General features: G+C 46.2%; 1 protein-coding gene across 2 annotated transcripts in view; it reads right to left on the bottom strand.

The window, feature by feature from the left end:
* DAAM1 (dishevelled associated activator of morphogenesis 1) overlaps positions 1-19,357 on the bottom strand; it is a 176,550-nt gene that overhangs the window by 85,861 nt on the left and 71,332 nt on the right. For both annotated transcript variants that reach the window (XM_081015552.1, XM_081015553.1), the window contains exon 3: positions 8,321-8,410. In XM_081015552.1, coding sequence (XP_080871678.1) covers positions 8,321-8,410 — 90 coding nt within the window. The remainder of the gene's footprint in view (positions 1-8,320; positions 8,411-19,357) is intronic.

The raw sequence follows: 19,357 nt of genomic DNA, 5'->3' as shown, positions 1-19,357 counted from the left end.
AAATGAGGCTGCATTTTTAATGTTTTAATGTCATATTTTAATCTTGTTTTTAAGTTGTATTTCAGTCAATTGTTTTTATACCTAGTGTTTGCCGCCCTGAGAACGGTCTTGGCTGGGGAGGGCGGGTTATAAATAAAGATGATGATGATGATGATGATGATGATTGCCTGGAATTGACAGGAATTGAACCCAGGGCCTTCTTCTGCATGCAGGGCAGGTGCTCTAACCACTGGGCCACAGCTCCTCCCCTGTGGGACAATGATTCCCTGGACGGGTTGTAACCTAACAGTGTTTCTTGCTGACCAGTCAGGAAAGGATTCAGATCAACGTTGACTCTGCAAATCTACTGTACTGACAGGATGTCCCTATTTTCATTGGAGAAAGGTTGGAGGGAATGGAATGGCCAAGGGACGTGGGTGGCGCTGTGGGTTAAACCACAGAGCCTAGGACTTGCCAATCAGAAGGTCGGCGGTTCGAATCCCCGTGATGGGGGTGAGCTCCCGTTGCTCAGTCCCTGCTCCTGACAACCTAGCAGTTTGAAAGCATGTCAAAGTGTAAGTACATGAATAGGTACCGCTCCGGCGGGAAGGTAAACGGCGTTTCTGTGCGCTGCTTTGGTTCGCCAGAAGCAACTTAGTCCTGCTGGCCACATGACCCGGAAGCTGTACGCCGGCTCCCTTGGCCAATAAAGCGAGATGAGCGCCGCAACCCCAGAGTTGGTCATGACTGGACCTAATGGTCAGGGGTCCCTTTATGGAATGGCCTTCCTTTTGCTTCACACGCCACCCCCCCAAACCCCCAAACCAAAGGCTTGTATTTCCCAGGTTCTCTGTTCATCCATCCATTCATTCCCCCCACCACACACATAATAAGCAAATACAGCATGATCAAATACCTTTCATTGTCAAACGACTCATTGTTTAAAAAGCTTCAGTTTAAAACCCTAAAGATTGCTAACAGATGCCTTTTTTGGCTTCAGACGGGAAGACGGGGGTGGGGTGGGGGAGCCGCTCTGGGGGTGGGGGAGAAACAAGAGCAGATATTGAAAAGGGGGAATTAGTTTAAGGTTCCACTTCCATATATCACTAAAGGATTTCCAGCATTGGCCAAACAGGTGTCTCTCCAGGAAGGATGGAAGCACACGAGTCTTCATTCATTGCTGGTACCCGAGAAACTGGTACCTGGGGGTTCACGGCCCCAGACATCAATAAGCCCTGGAGCTTGTGGTTCAATGGCAGAGCAGGTGTGTTGAATGCAGAATGTCCCAGTTTTGGTTCCTAGCTGCTCCTGGTAAGTTTGGGGAAAGACTCCTGGGATGTAACTCTGGCTAGCTGCTGCCAGTCAATGTAGCCAATATACAGATAAGAATCCGACAGTCGGACAATGAGAAATTCCCAAAAGAATGGTCCAAATTTATGGTCTACTTAGAGAAAACTGTACATGAATAAAGACACTCACAGGACTGAAATAAAACTCATAGCGTTTATTGTAAACACTTGGTTAGACCGTAAGATGTAATACGGTAATATAATAAGGATTGTATGTTTAAAGTACAATACAAAAACTTATTAAGAAATTATAGACATTTATAGAATGTATATTATACTAAACATGCTTAAGTAAGAGCAATATAGAGAAGCCAGAAGAGGGGTGAAGGGAAGTTAATTCGGATAAGATATAGATTTTAAGGAGAATAAAGCTGTATTGTGTTTAAGATATTTGAAAAAAAATCAATAAAAATCACTGAAGGAAAAAAAAGATGATGATGATGATGATGATGATGATGATAATAAATTTATTTGTATCCCACCCTCCCCCGACAAAGCCGTGCTCAGAGCGGCTAACATCATATAAATAAGACAATATGCATAATACAATATACAATATGCAAATAAAATAACATTCAACATTCATTAAAATAATATAGAATAATATTAAATATCAGCATTTCAAAATTAAACAGAAATCCACTCTTAACAGTTACAATAAGTAATTTCTAAACTCCAAACAATAAAACAACAGCAAACCACAGTGCACAACATAATACAATACAAAATGAGATAGATAAAACCAGTGGTCTGACTCTGTATAATGCAGCTTCCTGTGTATTGAATTGCCCCATGCATTTGTTCCTTAAAAAACACAAAAAACCCACACTGTGCCAACTGCCACTATAATACAGCGGGCTGCTGTTCATTCTGCTGCCCAGAGACATCTAACCCTGCACCTGCAAAAACCTTGCAACCTGCAGCAAAATAGCAAATCCGAAGAGGTACCAACTGCAAGGTATCAACGTGGCTGATGCTGTTCTCCATCTACACAAAGCAGTCATTCTTGCTAGCCGCCTGCGATTTTTATCACAGGCTGTCTGGCGACTGGAATTTCTATCCACAAAGGTAAGAGTTTAAATACCTGAGGGAGACAGGGAGGGAGGTTGTGTTTGAATGAAGGTGATGCTGCTGCTGTTTTTTTTTTTTTTAAATGATATAAAGTTGCTGATTTCACAGCTCAAAAGAAAAGCTTAAGGCCTGTTCTTGGTTAATTACCAAAGCCTGGAAACCGGACTTTAAACGAGCTACTCCTGCAATGCCTGAACAGCTTTGGACTGTGCAAATCTTTCTCTGGCAATTTAGCAAAAGCCCTTCTCAGGATTCAGGAAACATCATATCAGCTTCCCACAACCTGGTGCTTCTTTCATATGCTTCGGAGCGTAACACTCTCATCAGATGACAGGGACGTTGACGGAAGCTGTGGTCCAAAATATCAGAAGGGCAATGGGTTGGGGGAAGCTGTTTTTGACTTAAGAAGGCAACAGTTTTCAGTCTCTAAAATCGCCTGCTGAATAGTTTCAGTGATCTCCATCTGGCTGTTTGCACTAAGCTATTGAAATATGCCTATAATCTGGCTTGAACCCGGTCTCAGGTTATTATTCCACATTCTTCCCTCACTCCCTGTTCTCAGTTTACACTTGTGCGCACAGCTTCATTTCTTTCTTTAAATGCACACAATGAAGGATTGCCAGTGGCCATCAATTGCAATGCTCCAGGGTCAGTTAATTCCAATTTTTATCTTTTGCCATCTTAGCACTGCGGGCACAGCTACATCCGAGGAGAGAAGAGTTCCAACAGAAACTGCTATTGACATTTGCAGGGCAGCACCAATGGATATTTCTTCTTCTTCTTCTTCTTCAGCGATCACTTGTTGCCAAGTAAGATCATCTTCCATAAACCAAGTATTAACAGTGAGTCCGTAAGTGACTGTGGAGGCCAATTCCAAATCCACACGTCCTTCCACAGTGGGGACATTGGTTCCCGGGCAGGAGTTGATCACGGTGTGGATTTGCCAAGCATGCCTTCCTCTTAGCATGTTTCTCCTTTGTGTCCTGAGTTTGAGCATCTTCAAAGCCCATGACACCTTTGGTAAAGGCTGTTTTCCAATTGGAGCACTCACAGGCCTGTGTTTCCCAATTGTCAGTGTTTATACTACATTTTTAAAGATTTGCCTTGAGATAGTCTTTCAACCTCTTTTGTTGACCACCAGCATTATGCTTTCCATTTTTAAGTTTGGAATAGAGTAGTTGCTTTGGAAGACGATCATCAGATGCAGGAAACTCAGCTTTGGTCAAGGCTGTTTTCCAATTGGAGCGCTCACAGGCCAGTGTTTCCCAATTGTCAGTGTTTATACTACTTTTTTTAAAGATTTGTCTTGAGTGAGTCTTTTGTTGACCACCAGCATTACGCTTTCCATTTTTAGGTTCGGAATAGAGTAGTTGCTTTGGAAGACGGCAATCAGGCATCTGAACAACATGGCCAGTCCAATGAAGTTGATGTTGAAGAATCATTGCATTTGGGTTTAACCGTACCGCCACCTGCTCCTACAAAGTGTTGTTGTTTAGTCATTTAGTCGTGTCCGACTCTTTGTGACCCCATGGACCAGAGCACGCCAGGCACTCCTGTCTTCCACCGCCTCCTGCAGTTTGGTCAAACTCATGTTGGTAGCTTCGAGAACACTGTTCAGCCATCTCATCCTCTGTCGTCCCCTTCTCTTTGTGCCCTCAATATTTCCCAGCATCAGGGTCTTTTCCAGGGAGTCTTCTCTTCTCATGAGGTGGCCAAAGTATTGGAGCCTCAGCTTCAGGATCTGTCCTTCCAGTGAGCACTCAGGGCTGATTTCCTTCAGAATGGATAGGTTGGATCTTCTTGCAGTCCATGGGACTCTTGAGTCTCCTCCAGCACCAGAATTCAAAAGCATCAATTCTTCGGCAATCAGCCTTCTTTACGGTCCAGCTCTCACTTCCATACATCGCTACTGGGAAAACCATAGCTTTAACTATACAGACCTTTGTTGGCAAGGTGATGTCTCTGCTTTTTAAAGTACTCCTTCATATTTAAACATCCCATATCCATCTGAGAAGGAGAACTCAGTATCCTCATTTCCCTTTCTTATTCCACTCACCCACTGGCCTTAAAAACCCACAAAATCCAAATGAACTTCAAAGGCCTTTTCTATTGCAATCTGAAAATCCCTCCCCTGAGCGGAGTCATAGCTTGGGCTTCACTGTTTCACGTGCGCTGCATTCTTTTCTCGGGGTCACTGCCCAGCAACTTTGTATTACTGCTCCGCAGCTTCGCTCTTCTCTCGTTCTGCCTCCCTTTTCAGAAGCAGCCAAGCCAGCCTCAATCTCCCATCTCTCGCCGCAGCCATTATGTAATAAATCCAGATCCCCCTCAATCAGGATCGCTTTTGTTCCTCGCGGCTTTGGAGTCCCCTTGATCGCTCGCACGGCACAGGCTTCTACAACCATTTGGCAGCCATGGGGAGGAAGGGGAGGACGGGTGGGGCAGGCAAATGAGAAGGGAAAAGGCAGACTCTATTCAAGTGGGAGGCCAGACTCCGCAGACTGGATGCAAGCGGTGTGGGAAGAGGGGGCACCCTCAGAGAGATCTAGGGGTCCTCTTTCTGGCATCTCGACGCAGCTTAGGCATTCATAATGTATTGAAAACACACCATCAAACGCCTGTGGAGTCTTGGCACCCATCGGAGGCCCCCGCCATGCCATTTTCTCAGTCCAAAAGTAGCTCAGGGATTTGTGAATGAAGGCATAAAGAACACGTCCCCTCTACTACGGTATTCTTTGGGTGCGTTCACCCCATACATTTAAAGCAAAGGGATGCGGGTGGTGCTGTGGTCTAAACCACTGACCCTCTTGGGCTTGCTTATCAGAAGATTGGCGGTTCGAATCCCCGCAACGGAGTGAGCTCCGGTTGCTCTGTCCCAGCTTCTGCCAACCTAGCAGTTTGAAAGCACACCAATGCGAGTAGATAAATAGGTACCACTGTGGCAGGAAGGTAAACTGCGTTTCCATGTGCTCTGGTTTCCGTCACGATGTTCTGTGGTGCCAGAAGCGGTTTAGTCCTGCTAGCCACATGACCCGGAAAGCTGCCTGTGGACAAATGCTGGCTCCCTCAGCCTGAAAGCGAGATGAGCGCCGCAACCCCATAGTTGCCTTTGACTGGACTTAACCATCCAGGTGTCCTTTACCTTTACTTTTTTTTTTTACATTTAAAGCACTGTTATACCACTGTGTGCAAGGACAGACGAGACAAAGAGTGGGTCCAATGGTCAATAAGGCAGTTTGTGCCCATGCTGTAGAGGGAAGTGAGGGGCAGGTGGGGCTCATCCACCTGGGAAGGCAGCCCACCTAGGAGAAGGAAAACTGTGATCTTAAACCTCTGTTGCCTTGTGGAGTATCTTCCCAATATCTCGTGTACAGGGCAGTTTTTAATGTTTGATGTTTTACTGTGCTTAATGTGTTTAGTCTGTTGGAAGCTGCCCAGCATGACTGGAGTAACCCAGACATATGGGCAACATCTAAATATCCTAAAACTGATTCTAAACCTCCACTGCCTTGTGGGACATTTTCAGGAAAAGAAAAGGCATAAACCCTACACAAATTAGGAGTGGCGTCCCTAAGACAGAACCTTGTATGCCTTCCAGCAACTCCTACAGCCCAGCAGGAGGGTAGAAGGGGCTTTTGGGACGTTGTTTTTATTTTGATTATGCATTTTGTGGTTTTATGTTTTGATTTTATTCTGTGAACCACCATGAAACCTCCAGGTATAGGGCGGTATATAAATTCAACAAATAAATAAGTAATAAAACAAATGTCTTGCTCTGCTTTCCATTGGACCACAGCAGCGAGGTTGAAAGGAGGAGGGTCTTGTCATCTGGGCAGCCCAGGACCCCCACACACGCTGCCCAGGTTTGCACCCCAAGGAGGTCACTTTGGTACGGCTAACGCAGCAGTCTGGCTTCACCCCCGGAGGCGAACTCCATTGTCTCTTGAGACGGATGGATATCAGCAAGTCAATTCTGCCGAATTCAAACCATAAGCGTTGTTCACAGACACTGTTCAGACCACCTGAATGAAGTTCATGGACTACCGGTGGCCCACAGACCACAGTTTTGGAACCCTACTTTAAAATTACTGCATTGCATGGGTTTGGTCAGGGTGACCCTTTGGTTCCCTTCCAATTATACAACTCTATGAAAAGAGCCATCTCTGCCTCCCTGCATCGTTCCTCTAGAGACGCCTCATTCCTTCCAAGCCCCGTTCGCTTCCCCCCCATCGCTGATCACCCAGATGGCTTGCCGCCATAAATACAGCGATGCTGCTTTCGCACTCGCTGCTTTCTAAACTGAACACGTCCTCATGCTGATGGCTTGTGAGGCTGCCTGCTAGCTAGGCATAAATTTTGCACCAGCCTGGGAAACGTGGCCACAATTCAACACGGGAGCCTACCAGGCGCATGCAAATCTAACGGGCGATGAAAATGGGCAAGTAGGCAAATTCCTCCCCCCCCCCCAAAGCATCGGTTTGTTTTAATCATGCAGGATACATTAGGCCCTGGGGTCATGAGAGGAGACCATAAAGAGCCCACAAAGCAGCAATAAAGAAAAGATTTGGGCCTTTGCAGGGTTGTATTTTACATGCCTTGCCTGAGTTGTATTAAGATGCTTTGAGGGCATCCTTTGTATCCCATGAAATTACCGTGTTTTTCTGTGTATAAGATGCCCCCATGTATAAGACACCCCCTATTTTGGGGGACTCCAAATTAAGAAACACCCCATAGCACTACCCATGTATGAGTCCCAATTTTAAACCTAATTTTTTGGTTTAAAAAACCCTAGTCTTATACACGGAAAATACGGTATATAAGATTCATCTGGTCTCTAGGCTCAGGCCAGAAATAGCGGAATGCTCTGAGGAGGCCCTTTAGTGCAGAAGGGAAATATTGAGGGCTGAAAGTGTTCCTGTGTACGAGGAGAAGCCTCGCACTCTGCACCCATCCTCTGCTGGCGTCAGTGCCAATACTCGTTTTCAATTGGTGAGTTAATTGCTGTTTTTTGGTTTTAAGTGGGCTTCTTAAGATTTTAGTTGTTTCATTGCAATTTTCAGCTTCGCCTTGCGCATGGATGCAGATCTGCCTTTGCGATGTACACAGAAGGTATGTGATCTGCCTTTTCTCAGTTACGGATTTAGAGAGGTTGTTCCCAAACTTCCCACACTTGGAAACAGCTGTTGGGGGATCACTTAATGATTTCTCAGTCTACTGTAGCAATCGAAACGCACTCTGCTAGGTCATAGGATTGTGGAGTTGGAAGGGACCCCCCCCCCAAAAAAAGTAATCTAGTCCAACCAATGCTGGAATCACAGTAAATGTGGCATGGTTGGCAAAGAATTCAAACTGTAATTCAATAAAATGCTATATTATAAATAAAAGCAGCTATAAAAATACAATCAAATGTCAACATGCATATTCAGCGTGATGGATGTTCTGTCTCTTGTCTTCAATCGTAAATCCACAGATGTGCAGACCACCTGAATAAAGCTTACAGATCACATTTTGGGAACTCCTGATTTAGGATACAGTCGTGCCTTGGAAGTCGAACGGAATCCATTCTGGAAGTCCATTCGACTTCCAAAACGTCCGGAAACCAAAGTGTGGCTTCTGATTGGCTGCAGGAAGCTCCTGCAGCCAATCAGAAGTTGCGGAAGCCCTGGTGGACGTTCGCCTTCCAAAAATAGTTCGCAAACCAGAACAGTCACTTCTGAGTTCGTGGCGTTTGGGAGCCAAAACGTTTGGGAACTAAGCTGTTCGAAAACCAAAGTACAGCTGTATTGCCTTTAGGGGTTCCTCAAAACCGGCCCCACACATCCTGCAAGATTCTCCTCTTTGTTTCTCAAACTTGCCCCGCAGAAGAGAAAACAAAGAGCTGCGGAGGGAGTATTATCGTACTTTTTAAATCCTTCTCTTACCTTTTTCTTGCTGCAGTAGATCTGCCATTTCTTTTCTGCTGGAAGAGCAAACATGGCTTCTCTATGCTTATCTGAAAGGTCGAGTTCATCCTAAGGAGAGAGAGATGCCGTACGTCATGAAAACGTCCAATTTATTGCATAGATTAGTATTCACAACTGTGAAGGAGAAGGGGAGAAACCCTCATAAGAAAAGCCCTGCTGGACAGTGATGGTGAGGGGAGCCCTGGACCCTGGCGCATAATCCTGAGGGGGCACAACCCAGCGCCCCCATGACAGGCTTCCTTGCTGAGGCCGTGTGGCTGCCACCTTCTGGAGCTGTGGGGAGGTGAGCTGAGCCCAGACTGGGCCGTTGTGGCCACAGTGGCACTTCTCATTGTGGCTGAGTCAGAGCCTGGACTTTTCCCAGCCTGCACCGGTCCTTCCTAGGGTCCTCCCTTCCAGCATGTGCCCTGCAGCAGGAGCGCAGAGATGAGAGTCACCTGCTCACCCAGGACCCACCTTTGTGCCAAGGAGAGGCGGCTGGGAAAGGGCTGTGCTTGGCACCTTGGCCTGCTCTCCCCTCCCCTCCTCCTTGGCCTACTGCAGCTCTGGCGCTGCTGGGAAGCCGCCAAGCCAGCCAAGGAGAACTGACTGCTGGGAGCTCGCCGAGGGCAAACACAGCGACCGGCAGGCAACCTTCGTGAGAAGCGGCCGCTGCAGAGGCGCAGCGAGGAAAGTCTGCCTGTGCCTCCTGCCTGACGCACACAAGGAGGTTAGAGGGCCTAATCCTTGCCTTGTCCTGGGCACTGCCACTGCGCATTATGTTGACATTTCCATTCTACCTTAAGGAACAGGCATGGGATTGTTACGTGTCACATGTCTTTTTACATTCCAGCACAGTATGCTGGGAACTTCCGTTTGTGTATAGCTTTCGTTCTTCCCTGTTCTCTCTGAGACGACACAAGAGAGAGACGATATGTTTCTTTGTCCTGATTTATGATTCATAAATCTGTAGTTGTACTATGCTTCCGCAAGCCTCACACCTATTCTGTGTGCGCAGTTTGATCTGCTGATAGTGTGCCCTGCTTCTGAAGCCTGGGTCGCTGATTTACGTCGGTGCAGGGGCCGATGGAAGGAGACGGCACAGCTGGGGCTTGCCAGCTGGCCTCCCAGCCCTCTGCATGTCAACATCGCCCTTGAGCCAGTGCCACCAACTGGACTCATCCACTTCAGCCCCGACTGGGCCAGGTGAGCTGGGTAGCACTTCCAGAGACCACCTTCTGCAGGAACAGGTCAAAGTGCTGTGGACTCACAGCTCAGAGTTGTGAGCACCGGATTCACTTCCACAAGAAGACAGTCGTCGCACAGCAGAGTATAGCAGAGCATAAACGACTCTGTAGAATAGCTCTGTAGAATATCTTCTTTATTCTATCTACAACTATAATACACAACTATATACAGAGCTAAATTAGGTCTAAACGAAAAATGCTGAACTGCACTGAGTGTCTGTAGCTGCTCTTAGCAGCAACCTTATCTCTACACACGATCTCTCTCTAAACACTCAGTCTCTCTCTCCGACACTTAGATGTGAGGCTGGAGTGGAATAAGTAGAGAGCAGAAACCGCCCCCTCCTCTCTGGAGAATCAGCAGAGAACATCAGCAGATTCTTGGATATGGGAGGGGTGAAATCTCCTCAAACATATTATGCACTTGCTGCTGGATCAGGCCAATGGCCCACCCAGTCCATCCTCCTCTTCTCGCAGCCGTCAGGCAGATGCCTACGAGAAACCTGCAAACAGGACTGAGTGCGAGAGCACTCTTTTCTCTCCTGCGGTTTCCAGCAACTCATACTGAGATGTGTTACTGCCTCCAACCATCCAGGTTTGCAGTGCCTCTGGGCAATCATGTCTGGTGGGTCATACCTCTCCAAGCCCACACACCTATAATTTCTGCAGCTCACAAGCTTCTAAGACACCCTCCCCAATGTTGGGTGATTCCCACAAGAGGGTTTGCAATCTCTGGATGAGGTTCCCTTTCCTTCTCCAGCCCACAGCAGAAAGAGCTCCTGGAAGATCTGGCTCAAGCTGTCAATGGAATTATTTTGGAGGCCTCTGAAGAGCTTTATCCTGCATCCTGTACGCTGGCCTGGTGCCCTCCAAATGATGCTGGACTCCCAACTCCCATCATCCCTGAGCAATGGCCATGCTGCCTGGGACTGATGCGAGTTGGGAATCCTAGACCCCTGGCAAGAGGCTGGGGAAGGCTGCTCAACAGCTATGTAGAAGGGAGAGTTCGTAAGACCTTTGCTGAGAGCAGGCGCCAAGATGGGGAATTTCACAGCTACTGAAATTTATGGGAAAGGGATCAGCACGTCTTTGGATTAGAGGTGATCTACAAGACAAGCCATTGCCATGGGTCACTGGGGGTTTAATTACCCAAATTGATCTCCCAAACTCAGGTCACTTTGTAGATGGTTCGCTGAATATTGAGACGTTACTATGAATCACAGGCAATAAATAAGGTGACGGGTGAATTCTGTGACCTCTTTTAGAGCTCTTCACAATCTCTTTGTTTTAGCAACCCCAAACAATTTAGTATCGCCAGCTCCTCTCAATGTGGAAAGCTAAGGAAATACTCATTTAGCTTTCAGAAAAAAGTCCATCAAAAGCATTCATGATGGGTATTATCCCACCTCCCTAACCCCATCCCATTTATTTATTGAAAATATTTTTAACACACTCTAAATTACAACTGCATCTGATAGATAACCAAACAGCCTGATATTAATCTCCAGCAGAGGCCTAGGTGAACAACTGTGTCTTTAAACAGCACCCAAAGCTTAGCAAAATCTACACCACTCCTATGCCAGCAAATTGGAGGATCATTGTTGAGAAATCTTATGGGCCTTTTATGCCCATGGTACGCCGCCCCCAGCAGGAGCCTAGCCAGAGTGGGATCTGCAACAGCTACAGCTTCTAGGTCAGATTCAAAGGCAGCCCCACAAAGAGCACATTACAGTGATCATCAAGGATCGCCTCTCCCCATATGAACTGATTTGGACCCTGCTATCATCATCTGAGGCCCTTCCTTGTGTGTGTGTGTGTGTGTGTGTGTGTGTGCCTGCTCTGCAAGAGGTCCGGTGGGTGGCAATGGAAGATGGGGCCTTTTCTGCAGTGGCTCCCCATTTGTGGAGTGTTCTCCCCAGAAAGGCTCACCTGGCACCTTCATTATACACCTTTAGGCTCCAGGAAAACCATTCCTCTTCTCCCTGGCCTTTGGCTAATTAAACAATCTATGGCATATCCTCCAACATGATGAGTTCCAAAACCAAGTTCTTCCCATCTGCGCTCCCGTGCAAGATCACGGGGCTCAAAAGGCACTTTTTGGTGTGTTCTTACAGTGCCCCAAAATGCGCATTTGAGTGCCAAACGAGATCACGGCCCCCAAAAGCGCTTTTTTTTTGGGGGGGGGGAAATCGCACGAGAAAATGGCAACGAAAACGGACGTCGTGCTCTCACAGGAAAACCCCGGGATTCCATGGCCATTTAAACTGTGGGTAGGGTTTGTGATTTCTGTTTGTTACTATACTATGTATTTTTGTGTTTTTACATTGTAAACCGCCCTGTGATCTTTGGATGGAGGGTGGTAAAGAAATTTAATTACTAATAATGGCGAAAATGGACTTCTTGAGGTTATCAGCACATGGGGTCACCGTGGCACATTTGCGAACCATGAAGAATACAGTGGTGCCCCGCAAGACGAATGCCTCGCAAGACGGAAAACTCGCTAGACGAAAGAGTTTTCCGTTTTGGAGGTGCCTCGCAAAACGAATCTGCTATGGGCTTGCTTCGCAAGACGAAAATGTCTTGCGAGTTCCTGGTTTTTTTTTTTCCTTTTCCCCCTCTTTTTCTAAGTCGCTAAGCTGCTTATCTGCTTATCCGATAAGCTGATAAGCTGCTAAAAGCCGCTAAAAGCGCTAATAGCGCTAATCCGCTAATCCGTCAATGGGCTTGCTTCGCAAGACGAAAAAAACGCTAGACGAAGAGACTCCCAGAACGGATTCTTTTCGTCTTGCGAGGCACCACTGTACTGGCTAGCTGGCAATCTTATGCATGATGAGCCAGCTTTCGGAAGGGTGCACAAGAAAACCCCAGAGTTTTTTTTGGACCCAGCAGATCGACAGGTGCCGAGTCAGGAGGCAGCTGAAGCAGGCAAGAATTCAAAGCTGCCTCCAGCCACATTCACAAACTGGATATAAAGGAACAGAAAATGGCCCCTTAAAATCAGTCCGAATGAGGGAAAGGATGCTTTTCTAAGAGGGAGGCATTGCAGCAGTGACGGAAGGCTGCCTTCATTGCCCCAGCTTGAAATTCTGCCACGTAATCCCTCTAGCAATCTGCACACAAGCTTCATCGCAAGCAGTTTCAATTAACAATCACGAAGCAGACTAATTAGTGAGCAGAAGATGCCAATTGGCAATTAGCTTCACAGCCCATCTGCATTTGTCCGTTTGGGCATGAATGGAGCTTGCATATTAGGTAGCTAGAAACAGGGCTGGGGGGCAGGGAAAGAGAGATAAAAACCACGTTGCTGAACGACCACAAGTCCTGCTAGAACCTCAAATGCAAGCAGGAAAAGCCTCAACTCAGCATTTCCAAGTCTCAATATTTTTAGAACCAATCTTGTTATCTTTTCAAATCAATTGTCTCTGAACAGGCCTCGTGCATTCTCGTGTCGTATTAGTTTTGGTTCATTTAAAAGTAAAAATAATTTGGCCACCCAAAAGGAACTCACGCACCACAGTTTAAAAACCTCTGCCTTAGTTCGTTTCCATTTTGACTGTGCATCTTTCTCCTTCTTGCATACTGGGGCAAGTCAATTGTTGTCAGAGCAAGCTACAGTCAAGCAATGCAGCTGAGGTCGTAGAATCGTAGAATTGTAGTATCCAACCCCCTGGCAAATAGACATTGTGTTGTGGTGACTGCATCATAGGTTTAAGGTGGAATTTGGCACCTAGCTTATATATCTGAGTTTCTGAGGGACCGTTGAAGGAGCTGGGCATGTTTAGCCTGGAAAAAGAGTACAGTGGTACCTCAGGTTACATACGCTTCCGGTTACATACGCTTCAGGTTACATACGCTTCAGGTTACAGACTCTGCTAACCCAGAAATAGTACTTTGGGTAAAGAACTTTGCTTCAGGATGAGAACAGAAATCGTGTGGTGGCGGTGCGGCAGCAGTGGGAGGCTCCATTAGCTAAAGTGGTACCTCAGGTTAAGAACAGTTTTAGGTTAAGAACGAACCTCCAGAATGTATTAAGTTCTTAACCTGAGGTGCCACTGTAGACTGAGAGGAGATATGAGAGCCATCTGAATGGCTGTCACATGGAAGAGGGAGCAAGCTTGTCTTCCTCCTGCTCTGGAGAGTAGGACTCGAACCAATGGATTCAAGTTACAAGAAAAGAGATTCCAACCAAACATCAGGAAGATCTTTCTGACAGTAAGAGCTGTTCAACAGAGGAACGGTCTCCCTTGGAAGGTGGTGGACTCTCTCTTCTTCCTTGGAGGTTTTTAAGAAGAGGTTGGATGGCCATCTGTCATTGATACTTTAGATGAGTTTCCTGCATCTGGTGATCGTCTTCCAAAGCAACTACTCTATTCCGAACTTAGAAATGGAAAGCGCAATGCTGGTGGTCAATAAAAGAGGTTTAAAGACTGCCTCAAGGCAAATCTAAAAAAAATGTACTTTGCAGGAGCAGGTGGCGGTAAGCTTAAACCCAAATGCAATGATTCTTCAACAACAACTTAATTGGACTGGCCATGTTGTTCAGATGCCTGATTGTAATCTTCCAAAGCAACTACTCTATTCCCAACTTAAAAATGGAAAGCATAATGTTAGTGGTCAACAAAAGAGGTTTAAAGACTCTCTCAAGGCAAATCTAAAAAAAAAGTAGTATAAACACTGACAATTGGGAAACACTGGCCTGTGAGCGCTCCAGTTGGAGAACAGCCTTTACCAAAGGTGGCATGGGCTTTAAAGACACTCGAACTCAGAACTCAAGGGAGGGACATGTTAAGAGGAAGGCACGCTTGGCAAATCCACACCGTGATCAACTCCCGCCTGGAAACCAATGTCCCCACTGTGGAAGGACGTGTGGATCCAGAATTGGCCTCCACGGTCACTTACGGACTCATTGTTAAAACCGTGTTTATGGAAGACAATCTTACTCGGCTGTGAGTGATCTCCAAAGAAGAAGAAGAAGAAGAAGAAGAAGAAGAAGAAGAAGAAGAAGAAGAAGAAGAAGATTGCAGGGGGTTGGACTGGATGACTCTTGGGGGCCCTTCCAACTGTACGATTCTACGATCTAGTCCAGCGTTCTGTTCTTGGTGGCTAAGTCAAAGACAACAGCACCCCCTGCGTTTCTGACCAAGGGGCAATCAGATGCACACATTGCCTCTGTCAGTGGAGGTCAAACATACTGTACATTGCAAACCACTTAGGGTTCTTAAAAAGAAGAAGTATATGTGCTATATAAATTGTTCAAATAAATAAAAGATAAACAGAGCTAGTAGCCAGTAGCCACTGAGTAGTCTCATCAGGCTTTAGGCTGACGGGGCTGATGGGGGCATTCACAATCCTACTTAGAAATGTGGGGATTGCGCCCGAAACCTTTTGTTTGCGAAGTATACACTCAGCCACTGAGCTACAGCTCTTCCCCGACCTCACAGAAACGATGCAAGGATAAAAATGGGGTGGGTAGAGAACTATGTGTGCCACCCCGAGTGCCTTGGAGGCCAGGAGAGGAAGAAAGGCAGTAAACAAAAGCCAGGCACGGATTGCAGGAGTGCTGCTCATGCTTCTAGAGGGAGTCGTGATTCCTGCAAAACCAGTTTGCCAGGTGAGCACAGCATTGAAAAGGGAGCATGAGCATCTCTGACAACAAATGCTGATAGCTAGAATACTGTCTTCCCGGTGTGTTAGCAATGCTTTCAGGGCAAGAAGCAATATTTCGCCTGGTGCCTCCACCATACACCTTTAAGCGCCAGGCAAAATAATAATAATAATAATAATAATAATAATAATAATAATAATAATAATATTTATATCCCGCCCTCCCCAACCGAAGCCGGGCTCAGAGCAGCTAACAACAGTAAAAGTAACACAGTTTACATAAAATAAAAAATATTCCCTTTCAACCAGGCCTTTACCAGGGGTTAGCAAACTTTTTCAGCAGAGGACCGGTCCACTGTCCCTCAGATCTTGTGGGGGGCCGGACTACATTTTGAAAAAAAATAATGAACGAATTCCTATGCCCCACAAATAACCCAGAGATGCATTTTAAATAAAAGGACACATTCTACTCATGGAAAAACACGTTGATTCCCAGACCGTCTGCGGGCCGGATTTAGAAGGCAAGTGGGCTGGATCTGGCCCCAGGCCTTAGTTTGCCTACCCATGTCCTATACAGTGGTACCACTGGTTACGAACTTAATTCGTTCTGGAGGTCCATTCTTAACCTGAAACTGTTCTTAACCTGAGGTATCACTTTAGCTAATGGGACCTCCCTCTGCCACCGCACTGCCGCCACACAATTTCTGTTCTCATCCTGATGTAAAGTTCTTAACCCGAGGTACTACTTCCGGGTTAGCGGAGTCTGTAACCCGAAGTGTTTGTAACCTGAGGTGTTTGTAACCCAAGGTACCACTGTATTCTTTTAAAAAATGCTGGCTCTTTTGGGGTTTTTTATTGGGTTGTTGGTTTTGTTTTGATTTAATTATTTGATATTTTATGTGAACTACCCTGAGACCTTCGTGTATAGGGCGGTATAGAAATTAAATTAAATTTATTATTATTATTATTATTATTATTATTATTATTATTATTATTTTCTGCTTCCAACATACCATCCAAGTTAATAATTTCAATTCATAAAGCCTATCAAACTGGGTGTAGTCTAATACTTGGTACCAACCAGCCCGTTTTTAATCCTCCATTGATGTCATCCCAAACCCGGTTCGATGGGTGTGTCAACATCCTTTGAAACGTAAGGCTACATTTCCATTTCGAATCGCCCGGAAAATAATGAGCAAAAGTCAACATTCAGGGTGTGTGCACACCCTGCTTGCACCACACAGTTACACACACGCAGAGTCAGCAGATATGAACACAGCTGCTCCATCCCTTATTTCTCATACAGCTGGATCAAGGGCTTTGGGCTGCGCTGCAAGATGAAGCATCTCTCTTGTGCTCACATCGGTTTGTGCGGCATTTCGTCACAGACTGCGGGCTCCTTCCCAGGGCACAACATTCAACGAGCTTCTCCCAAATCAATGTTTATTAGGAGTGCCAGCTCTAATCCATTTAACAGCGGTAGATCAGCTATAGTTTAATCACAGATTTGTTTTTTTACAATGCCCTAGAGAGATCCATGGGGTGCCCTAGACTGAAGGACCCAACGACACCAGGAAAGGAGGGAGGATCCATGCTGGTTTCCTCTTTTCAAATTTGACAGAGAAAAATGGATGTTCCCTTCTGCTTGTACCCCGTACCTGGCAGGAATGTTTTAATTCCAGGGGAAAAACAATAAGACCATCTCAGGAAACTGAAGCTGACAATGTTTGTCAAGTGGCTCTTAAATCTAGATTTCTATAGTACCAAAGGGATACGAAGGTGTCCCCCTTTTTGAAAGGCATTTGGTTCTGGCATTACTAGAAAAGTACAGCGGTACCTCCCATCGCGGACGGTGTTAAGTTGTGGGTGAAAATATCAGACGACACAGCGATTCTTCAAACAGCTCTTGTTTATTCACAGACTCAGAACAGAACTGAACTGAAGGGTTCAGCCAGCCTGCGTATATAGAGATCCACTACAACGCAAGAGTAACCACCTTCTGTAACTATCCAATCACTGAACGTCACTTTTTAATTCCTTATTTGCATATGTGGACCTGAGTGAAAACTATCTACAGTATCCCCCTGCTGGCCCAGGGTGAGAACTTCAGTACATAACAGACGGGATCCGTTCCGGAGCTCCGGCCAGGCCCCGAGGTTTCCGCAACTGGGGGTTCCTGTTCTGCGCATGCGCGTGGCACAGTAGAGCGCTTCTGCGCATGCGGCGAGACCCGGAAAAATACTTCCGGGTTTGCCGTGTGCATATCCCACAGGATACGTAACTGGAGGTGAACGTAAGTATGGGAACCACTGTAATATTCTGTAAATTCCCCCAAAGATAGATTAGAGAGATATGCTTCACAATATCATCCACTCTCCAGAATTTATTTCCCCCAATTCAATAAAAAGGTTTTCCAAAACGCAGCTCACGGTAGGATTAAAACTGCAAAAAGCCAACTGAACATTTAAGATGCAATAAAATTAAAAGTTAAGAGCAAGCAAATTGATTGTAGTTCTAGTTTGCATGAATCCAATTAGGCTGTAATAAAGAGACCTAATTAGCAAATGAGTTGGCAGGAAGCCTTAGAGAGCATACAAGTTGGGAGGCTAGACAAGAACTAAACAGGCAACTCCCAACTCCACCCAGTCACCACTAAGTCTGGAGCCCCCTGCTGAACAGACTGTATAAAGACACTACTCTGTGTCTCCTGCTTATTGATGGGCAATACAGTGGTACCTTGGGTTACATACACTTTAGGTTACAGACTCCACTAACCCAAAAATATTACCTTGGGTTAAGAAGTTTGCTTCAGGATGAGAACAGAAATGGCGCGGCGGTGGCACAGGGGCAGCAGGAGGCCCCATTAGCTAAAGTGGTGCTTCAGGTTAAGAACAGTTTCAGGTTAAGAACGGACCTCCGGAACGAATTAAGTATGTAACCGGAGGTACCACTGTAGGGACAAGGAGAATAAGAGGATGCACTTTCCCCCCATACATTGAATAACTTGCTACCACAATATATTGCAATGGCCCCTAACTGAGTTAAGCCAATTTATGGAGGGCTGTTTTTCAAAGGCTAAAAGGTAAAGGTAAAGGGACCCCTGACCATTAGGTCCAGTTGTGGCCAACTCTGGGGTTGCGGCGCTCATCTCGCTTTATTGGCCAAGGGAGCCGGCATACAGCTTCCGGGTCATGTGGCCAGCATGACTAAGCCGCTTCTGGCGAACCAGAGCAGCGCACGGAAACGCCGTTTACCTTCCCGCTGGAGCGGTACCAATTTATCTACTTGCACTTTTGACGTGCTTTCGAACTGCTAGTTTGGCAGGAGCAGGGACTGAGCAACGGGAGCTCACCCCGTCACGGGGATTCGAACCGCCGACCTTCTGATTGGCAAGTCTTAGGCTCTGTGGTTTAACCCACAGCGCCACCCGTGTCCCTTCAAAGGCTAGGTAGCTAAATAGAACCTCCAGCTTCAGTGGCAGTGTATTTGCGAATATCTTGGAAGATGAAACAGGGGGAAGCTTTTACCCTCTGGCCCCGATTGTGTGCTTCCCTGTGTGCATCTGGCTAGCTGCTGTTGGGAACCGGACACTAATACATCGTCCTGCATAATTGCAATTTATATTTGTGTTTTAGCACGCAGAGCACTGTGCAATTTTGTTTTGTAGCAGAATGACAGGAGTGGGGACCTACAGAACCCTCTGGGCTCCTTTGAGAGGGAAGGAGGGATATAAACGGAATAAATAATATGCATTTAATGCCACCTATTCGCACTCCCTCGATGAAAATCTCCAGGAACAGGCAGGCACCTGTCAGAACTAAACAGTGTAATGTACACCCCAAGAGGAAGGCAGGTTGGATACTCATAGCACCGTGACCTTCCCGGCGTCAGGTTACGCTTAAACCTTTTAACATAAAAGCTCTGCCTGACATTTCTTCAGCTGGCTTGTGCTAAATCGCTCGTTACCAAGAAAACAAATTCACACCTTCTTTAGACTTAGACCAGAAGCCAGACAGCTCTGACTAATAAGCAGGAATAAACAAGGGAGAGGCTCTTGGAAAGAGTGACTCTCTCCTCCCAGCTTCCCTGTGCTTATTAGATGAAGACTTGTGATCTAAAGACACCAGAAGAATCTGCCGGATCAGGCCACTGGCATCCTATTCTCACA

Source organism: Podarcis pityusensis, assembly GCF_964106645.2.
Source record: "Podarcis pityusensis genome assembly, chromosome: 1".
In the NCBI taxonomy this organism is placed as follows: Eukaryota; Metazoa; Chordata; class Lepidosauria; order Squamata; family Lacertidae; genus Podarcis; species Podarcis pityusensis.
This window is presented reverse-complemented; position numbering and strand designations above follow the sequence as displayed.